Consider the following 9706-nt stretch of genomic DNA (forward strand, 5'->3'; position numbering starts at 1 on the left):
TATAATCTTACTCTCAACCTTTCTTTGTTAAAGCTATACTATCTCGTACTTAGCTTTTTTCTTTGTACTTTATGATACGTTCTGGAGACCTTTCTGTATGGTATAGAAGGAACTTCCTCATTCTCCCCACACCTGATTAATTTTCCATTGTGTGGCTATACCATTGAGATAACCCGTCTCTGATTGAATATTTGGGTTGCTTCCAATCTTTTGTGCTATAAACAGTGTTGCAATGAATAGCCTTATTCACATATCATTTTGCAAGCAGATTACTGTACCTGAGGGCTAATTCCCAGAAGCGATATAACTGGGTCAAAAGGTAATCAATTGCTGAAATTGCCTTATGGCCTGGTGAGGTTTGTATTATTTTGCACTTTCGCTAGTAGTGTATGATAACACAAATAAGTGGAAGGATATATACTATGCTCATGGATTAGAAGGATTGATATTGTTTTTTTTCTTTATTTTTTTATTGACTAAGCTATTATATATGTGTCCTTATCCCCACGTTACCCCCTACCACCCCTCCCAACTCATGCCCTCACCCCCCTGTTGTCTGTGTCCAGGATTGATATTGTTAAAATGTCTTTACTACCTAAAGTAATATAAACATGTGATGCAACCTCTACTAAAATACCAACGGTATTCTTCTCAGAATTAGAACAACTAATCTTAACATTTATGTGAAACTGCAAAAGACCCCGAATAGCTAAAGTGGCCTGGAGAAAGAATAAAGTGTGAGTTACCACACTCCCTGATATGACACTATACTACAGAGCTGCAATAATGAAAGATGCTGGCATAAAGCCAAATATAGAGATGAATGCAATAGGATAGAGAGCCCAGAAATAAATCCTTGCTTAAATCCAGGCAAGAAGGAGGTTGTCCAGTTGATGTGCTTTCCCTGGATGCTACACTGAAAAAAATGTATCCTTATTCATGCAAATGTCCTCATTATCTATCACAAAATGTCTAAAACTGGATTTGAGTGAGTTGGGGGAAACAGCAGCATAGGGGATAGGGCAAAATTGCAGTGAAGTACGAGTGCAGAGGTGAAGATTCTAGATCTGGTTCTGCTACTAACTGCCCAACTTTGGATAAGGAGTAGTTTTCTGGCTTTAGGTTCCCATCTGTAAAACAGAACTAATACCCTCAAGGGCATAAAGGTTTAACGAGAAAACGAGTTTTGAAAATTGTCCAGTAAAACTAGAAAACTAGTATAGACAAATATAAGAAATTGTTTTATCAAAAAATATTTATTGAGTGTTATGGGCTGAATTGTGCTTTACCCCCCGGCCCCCCCAAAAAAATTGTGTTGAACTCCGAATCCATAGTACCTCAGAATGTGACTGTATTTGGAGATAGGGCCTTTCAGGTGGTTATTAAGTTAAAGTGAGGTCATTAGGATGGGCTCTAATCCAATGTGACAGGCGCCCCTATAAGAAGAGTGAATCTGAACACAGACACATACAGAGGAAAGACCAGGTGAAGACCTTGGGGAGATGTTAAAACAAAATGATAATATGATCATCTAAGTAAGTGATGAATACAAAAAAAAAAATAGACAGGTACAGATAATCCAGTTGAAGGTAGAAATACTAGTACTAGAAAAACTAGAAGATATTGAAAAAATCTATAGAGACATTAATAGGTAGAGCCTAGAGTAATTCCTGAAACCAATCATAGACCAGCTCAGTGACATTTTCAAGTCAACTGTGCCTTCAAGCTTGGGTTCTTTTGATATAATCAACACCTCCATCCCCCTTGAATAACACCCTTTCAGATTTCATGGATATCCACCAGATGTTTCCAACTAGTGTTTCTCAACATTGCATGAACATGGGAATCACCTGGCACCCCCTTTTGAAAACATTGATGCCTAAAGAAAGCCCATCCTCAGTAAGTCTGATTTAATTGATTTGGAGTAAGGATCACAAATTTACAATCCCTATGTTTAATATCTGAGGGTTATAATGTGCAATTGATATTGAAAACCAATATAGATCAGTAATGGCGAACCTTTTGAGCTCAGCATGTCAGCATTTTGAAAAACCCTAACTTAACTCTGGTGCCGTGTCATGTATAGAAATGTTTTGATATTTGCAACCATAGTAAAACAAAGGTTTATATTTTTGATATTTATCTTATATATTTAAATGCCATTTAACAAATAAAAATCAACCAAAAAAATGAGTTCGCGTGTCACCTCTGACACACGTGTCATAGGTTCGCCATCCCTACATAGATCATAAAGGGGAATCTGCCATTGTCCCTTGATGAGGCTTGTCAGTTCCAGCTGCCACCTGAGTTTTATGGAAAAGTTCTAGCGAAGAATTTCTCAGCCATGTGATTTCAGATAAGCACAAATACTCAGACTTCTAGGAAAACAAGTACTTCAAGGAGTTTTGACAGCCTGCGTCATACAATTTAATCTGCATTTTTGAAAGGTTGAAGTTCTTCAGGCCTCCTGGTTTTCTGGATGATGTAGGCAAGAGTCAGGCTTATAAAAATGTTGTCTCCGGTCATGAAGCCAACATTAATGACAAGGAATTCTCCCACAAATACAACATGGGTGACTCACCAGGAGATCATAACAAATATAGGCCGACTGTCCAAGACAAAATGATCAAGGACTTCCCGTTCTTCACTTATTTATTTATTTGTTAAAAAAATATTTACTTAGCACCTACTGTATTTGAGGCACTTGATATACACAAGCTGAACAAAATTTAAAATTTCCTTAATTCACTGATATTTTTATCTAGAACATGAACTCTGTTAGTTTGGGGATCATGGTTTTTGTTTTATTTTGTTTTTCTGTTTTACACACAATATATCTTTGATGTCTAGCAAAGTACAGATGATTAATACTTGATGAATCGGTAAATGAATGGACAACTCAGTGAAAAAGTTAATTACTTAAGTGAAATATATCATTGCAAAGGTGCTTATGATATAGGGAAAAACCAGATGCTATAAAAATATGTGCTCAGACAATTAGATCACTCAGGAGATTTAAAAAGTTTCTTAGGAAAAAAAATATGTTCAAGATGATGTCAGTATGGTGAGTGGGAAATAATAGGTTTAGAGTCCTGAAAGCATGAAAAAAAGGTAATTTATCTTGGAAATTTCAAGTTTGATATGGCTGGAACTTCAGTGAAGAAAAAATGAAGTTGAAGAAGTAAGGAGATAGTCATGTACAGTTCTCTAGACCATGTGTCTTAGTTTCCTATTGCAGCTGTAACAAATTACTACAAATTAGTGGCTTATAAAAACATAAACGTATTATCTTACAGTTCTGCAGATCAGAAGTCTGAAGTGGGTCTCACTGGGCTAAAATCAAGACACCAGCGGTGCTCTGTTTCCTTCTGGAGGCTCTAGGGGAGAATTCATTCTCTTGCTTCTTCCAGCTCCTAGAAACTGCCTCTATTTCTTGGCTCCTGGCCCCTATCCATCCTCAGAGCCAGCAACAGCTGGTGAAGACCCTTGTCATGCTTTGAATTTCGCCTGCCTCCTCTTCTGTCTTCACATCTCTCTCAACCAGTCTTCTGCTCTTGAGCTCACGTGATTGGAATGGGCCCACCCAAATAATACAGAATAATCTAATTTTAATCACATCTGCAAAGTCCCTCTTCCGTGTAAAGTAACATACAGCATTCACAAATTCTGGGGATTAGGGCATGGACATCTTTGGGATCATTAACCTGCCTATCACACCATGTTGGAAAATTTGAACTTTATCTTAAAAGTAAAGGGAAGTTACTGAAAGATTTTCAGTAGGGAAATGGTGAGATCAACTTTGCATTTTTAAAAAATCCCTCTGGATGATTTATGGATACAGGATTAGAAAGAAACTATTGTCACCTGGGAGAATGTAATGTTAGTGTAGACCAGAGAAATGTCTACACTAGATGGAGATGAAGGGTCAATAGATTTGACAATTACTTAGGAGACTGTACTGGTAAACAGCAGGCTTCCATGGTTGGTTAGATATGGGAAATGAGCATGGGGGATGCCGAGAAAGACAAGCAACACCCAAGTCTCTAGTTAGGGTGACTTCTTAAGTGGAAGTGCTGTTTACCAAAATAACAAATGCTGGGGGAGGAACAGCTTTGGGACAAGAGGAAAAATAAGAATTTGTTTTGGGATGTATTGAGTTCTATGAGCACAAAGACATTTAAGTGCAGATGTCCAATTGAGAATTATATCCAAGCATTTAAAATTCAGAAAAGATGTGTAGACTGCAGACTTATCTCTGGTAGTCATTAGCATACACATGGAAATCAAAGCCCTGGAAAATGTGTAGAGTGGGGAAAAAATCCAAGGATAGGACCTTGAAGAAAAACAGCATTTCAGAGACTATCAAAGGAGGAAGAGTCTGCATAGGAGAGCTGGAGAACAGGGCAGAGGAGAAAGAAGAAATGAAAGGAGTCTAGTATCATTCAGTCCAAGGGAAGGAAATGTCTTAAACAGCAAAAGTGGTCAACTACCTTGATCTCTGGGAAGAAGTCAACAAGATAAAGACTGAAAGGAACCAAGTGACCACCTGGAAGTCACTGTTGACCTTGGCAAGAGTAGTGTCATTGAAGCAGGAGGGTTGAGCAGTAATTGGGAAATAAGGAACACGAGACCAGGGTGCAAACTACTTTTTCAATAAAGTTGACTAAGAAGATTAGAGAATTTGAGAGGTAGCTAAAGGGTCATATAGGATTGAAGGAGGAGATGAGACTTTTTTGTTGTTGTTGAGAGAGAAACATAAATGCGTTTATAGAAATTTCTTTTTTTTTAAGAGGATCCTTTTATTTTTTTAATGTATTTTATTGATTTTTTTACAGAGAGGAAGGGAGAGGGATGGAGAGTCAGAAACATTGATGAGAGAGAAACATCGATCAGCTGCCTCCTGCCCACTCCCTATTGGGGATGTGCCCGCAACCAAGGTACATGCCCTTGACCAGAATCGAACCTGGGACCCTTCAGTCCGCAGGCCAATGCTCTATCCACTGCACCAAACCAGTCAGGGCTATAGAAATTTCTTTAAGGGTCACTGTGAAGGGAGATGGGGGTTGCTGAAAGGAAATGTAGAGTTCAGAGTGTTCCATTTGCTCATTCATCTGCTCAGACACAAATGAAAAAAGAGCTGGAAATGAGGGAGAGGTTTAAATGGAGGAGCTATTCCATGGATCAACGTCTCAAAGAGGAGCTGGTGTCTAGAGCTTGTGTAGAGGGATGAGTTTGACCTTGTCATGCCCCTGGAGTAAGAGGCTACACTATACAAGGAATAGGTATCAGCTGAGGAGCATGTAGGTAGAAAGTTGATAAGATTCTTATTTGGTGGCTTCTGTTTGTCGCCCCCCCCCCCTTTTTTCTTCCTGTCATGAATGAGACGTGATGTTACAGCCAGAAGAGTTCCCAATGGTGAACCAAGAGACAGAGGAAAGTTCAAGGCCAGAAAAGCACTGCTGAGCTTTGGGCCTGGGGGAGGAAGGGCAGTCTGTAAGTGCCAGAATAGATGATGGTAAAATGCAGAAAGATGAGGAATGAGTTCTGAAGGGGAATGTGAAGTGGCAAGGCTTCCAGTTTGGGAGATGCAGAATGCAGGGGTGGGAAAGCCTGGTTTATGAGGCGCTTGCTTACGGCGTGGCCGAGCCAGCTGGCTCAAACTTGCAGGGGACCCAGGCAACTCCAGGCTTGGCCAGACTGTCTGGGGGGTACAAAGTGAAACAAGGTATGTCCTCCAGTGGATTCATAAACTAGTTGGAAATATAAGGCTAATGGATGTAAGACTCCTAGCAGGCTGTCTGACAAGGTTTGCTCCCATCGTCCTCATTTTTGTTGTTGCTAGGTTGAAAGTGAAATTACAATTCAGTACAAAAATTAAACAAAAAATATGACTTGAAAATACAAAATGGTATGTGATCAAGTGATTGCATAATGAGAGACATAATAAAAGGCGAGCAGTATGATTTGGAAAGGGGAAATAGTCAGTAAATTAAACTGCCTTGTGAAGACTTCTTGGAAACAGGCATGCGTAAGGGCCATAGGTTGACATGTTTGTTGTCTTAGTTCTCACCCAGAGCCAGGACAAAGCACCGGCACTCCATCACCCATAGACTGTCGACTAAGTGCCTGGAGCGAATGGTCGCCATGTGACCCTTGCCTAAAACAAAAGGTAAGCCTCCAATGCTCTTCCCTGCTGATGTCCCCAGGTGGGAGCTATATTGCCAGCATCTCAGGGGAAATGACTATAAGGCAGGGAGCTTCCAACCAAGTTGCAAACTGAGAAGAAAAGACAAACATGTAAATGCATGTGGGTCACCTTGCTAGGTGATCTGAAGGCTGCATGCACACTGAATGAGTGTCATGAGGAACCATCTTCTGTAGCAGAGACTTCGGTCCTAGAATGTGTGATGTTCCTTTAAATAACGTTAGTGGCTGCTTTTATGGCTCCCATCTGAAAACCATAGGCTCATGTGAGTTTGGAGGGCTGCAGTGGTATGGGTGCAACTTCAGATCATAATCCCGTTTTGGAATGAGAAATTTTAACGTTTCCAACTGGTTTTGTGCAGTTTCGTTCAAGGAGCGTTGTGGTCTTTGGACAATTTAATGGGCGAAGGTGCTTGGCCAGCCTGGGAGACCGACAACACTGTGTGTCCACTGAGAACTGTGAAGATGAGGAGGATGACTGTGGAAATGACTTTCAATGTGGTACAGGTAATCCTTGCGCTCCGGCTGCTCATGATGGGTTTCTGCTCGCACTTGTGGGTGAAAATAAAGAAACACATGTCTAAGCACTCGTATTTCCAAGCGTGAGAGGGGCGCCCAAATGGCCATCTATATATTCTGTACATTCGGTAGTCAAATGTATGTGTGCCCTGCCCCCCAGTGTGAAATTGCACCTGAGACCTTCGGAGGGAGAAATGTTGGCATCAGATGCACAGTGTCTCTCCTGATTCTCATTGCAGGCAGGTGCATAAAGAGGCGGCTTCTGTGCAATGGGGACAATGACTGCGGGGACTATTCAGATGAGGACGATTGTGAAAATGACCCCCGCAAACCCTGCCGTGACAAAGTGGTGGAAGAGTCTGAGATGGGGCGAACAGCTGGCTACGGGTCAGTACTCCACTTGAATGTTCTGGAAGAAGATGAGTGAAAATAACCTCCTTCTCTCCTGCATGCTAAAGTGGTACAGGGCGTTCACTGGCAGGAAGAATAGCCTGTGGGGCTCTATTCTGCTTGAATTATGTTTGAGCTTGAAAGAGGATAGGTGCTGAATAAGTATCTAAGGACAGACTTCCTGACCTCAGCAGGTGTCTATAGAAGGGACTAGGCTATCACAATATTTGATGAAGACTTCTGAGTCCAGTAGAAAATAAAATACCTAATTTATGAACCTCTGGAAGACCATGGCAATGTTGAAATGACATGTTAGCATTTAAAATTAAATTGCCCGTAGTAGGTCTGGGAATTCCATTCAGATGTTTGAATTACCAGGAAAACTATCTTCCACTGGACCTTCTCCTGGATCTGAACCTGGTTAGAAATTCTCAGGAGGCTCCAGCATTCTGGAGTTGAACCAGGAGGATTGGACAGAGAAAGCCATTCTAATGACAACTGATGATGGTGTTGAGACTATGGTTCTCATTACAGAGCTGCAATTTCACTCACTTTCCATATAAAATATCTTGCTAGGTAAACTCTGATGAAAAGTCTCGGGCAGTTTAGGACCTAGAGTTATGCAGAATAAGGTAGATACCATTTGCACAGATCTGTGTTCTGGGGGTTGGGGAAATGATACCAGCCTGAGCTGCTATTCAGTTCTGTCCCTGCAGCCAGAGGACCTCCCACGGATGTCCACAGCGTGGTCTCCATGCTTTGTTCTGAGCAGTAAAGATACTCTGGGTGGTTTTGTTGTCCAGTGATCCTCAACAGAGACACAGCTCCTCCCCATCCAATTGTATATGACAGAGATGGCACATGGCTCTCTTTCATCCCCTGAAAGCAATGTGTCTCTTCATCCTCATAATTCCAGTGCCTGGTTTATAGTAGGTGCTTAACAAATACCGCTGGGTGGATACATAGCTGACTAACTTAACTAATAAAAATAATTAATTATCAATATTAATTATTATCAAATTATTAATTGGCATCAGGTAAGACAGAAACTGAGTCCCTAGCAAGACATTCAGGTTCAGGACTCCAGTCCTGGAAATGGAGATGGGGAGAGGGAAGAAGAAGGGGGCAATGGTAAGAGCAAGGTTAATAGCGGGACTAAGGTAGCGATTCTCAGCCAGAGGTGACAAGTGGCAGTGTCTGAAGACCATTTTGATGGTCACATCTATTGGGTGTTAGGATGGGGGCTTTCGGGAGTGATATCCAGTCGGCAGAGGCCCTACAGTGCACAGGACAGCCAGACCCCAATGTCAGTAGTACTGAGGTCGAGAATCCCTACACTAAGAAACTGGATGGTTCCTGAGATTTCTGTTAAAATGGAGATGTCGTCTCTCTCTAAGTCGGAGGAAACTTCCACATCTTCAATCACAGAAGAGAAAAATTCCAGAATAATAAGCCAGGCACCAGATGAAGCATTTCATATCTCTTTTATTCGCTTTATAAAAACTTGCCAAGCAAGCAGCATTCAAATATCACTCACAGAGCCTTTGGCCCTAAGCCTAAAGGTAGGAATTTTGAATCTAATGGATGGTCTAGGGTTCCAAACTCAGCAGGCCCTCTTAATAATTGGCGGAAATGGTATGGGAGTCAGCCAAAACCTCATAACCAGATCACTGCATGCTCCAGTGAGTTCTGACTCTCCCTGATGCTTTCCTCGGGGAGAGACTGGGAGTGGTGAAAGCCTAATATCACTTTATTTTGCTTTCCACGGGATCCAAGAAACAGTTTTCTCCCTAATCTAAATAACAAGGCTTGAAGCAGGGAATGACATATGTTATGTATTCTCACTTCATGCAAATTTACATCATGTCTTATAGGAAAAGGCTACAGAAATCTTGGACCATTTAACTGAAAAACAATTATTTATAATTCTTTGGTTTCCTTTGTTCGGGGAAAAGATAATTTGTTATATTGCATTTGCCAAGGAGTTTCACATTGAGGTATCCCAGAGAGCTGGCTGGGGCTCCTTAAATACCTCATGCTTTACCACAGTCAGGGGTGATGACAGGGAACATAAACCTTTATTTTTCTACCATGCCACTTACCTTTTTCTTCTCCCCACATGGCCATTTCCACAACATCACCTCTCCTACATCACGACAAAGCCCACAAGTTGACACCCTAACTTCAAACAAAACTAACGTTAGACAATGAAACTCAAGCATTATTTATTACCTAAATATTTGAATTAAGCATGTAGAAGAGCAATATACATTAGTAATTCATATTAAGAGGAGGTTTCAAAATAACATTCTTTATTATATTTATTATATTCTTCCATATGATTAATATTACTATACATCTCCATTACTCTAACACAGAGCTATGGCACTATATTTATCTAGAGCAGGGGTCCTCAAACTACGGCCCGCGGGCCACATGCAAATACCATATTGTATTTGTTCCCATTTTGTTATTTTACTTCAAAATAAGATATGTGCAGTGAGCATAGGAATTTGTTCATAGTTTTTTTTTAAACTACAGTCCAGCCCTCCAACGGTCTGAGGGACAGTGAACTGGCCTCCTGTTTAAAAAG

General features: G+C 40.9%; 1 protein-coding gene across 2 annotated transcripts in view; it reads left to right on the forward strand.

The window, feature by feature from the left end:
• C9 (complement component 9) overlaps positions 1–9706 on the forward strand; it is a 32518-nt gene that overhangs the window by 3016 nt on the left and 19796 nt on the right. For both annotated transcript variants that reach the window (XR_435569.2, XM_006761738.2), the window contains exons 2-4: positions 6064–6169; positions 6567–6711; positions 6963–7110. Coding sequence is in view for 1 of the 2 variants with exons in the window: in XM_006761738.2 (XP_006761801.1) it covers positions 6064–6169; positions 6567–6711; positions 6963–7110 (399 nt within the window). In the remaining variant the exon portion in view is untranslated. The remainder of the gene's footprint in view (positions 1–6063; positions 6170–6566; positions 6712–6962; positions 7111–9706) is intronic.

This window comes from Myotis davidii, unplaced genomic scaffold, assembly GCF_000327345.1.
Source record: "Myotis davidii unplaced genomic scaffold, ASM32734v1 scaffold496, whole genome shotgun sequence".
Lineage (NCBI taxonomy): Eukaryota > Metazoa > Chordata > Mammalia > Chiroptera > Vespertilionidae > Myotis > Myotis davidii.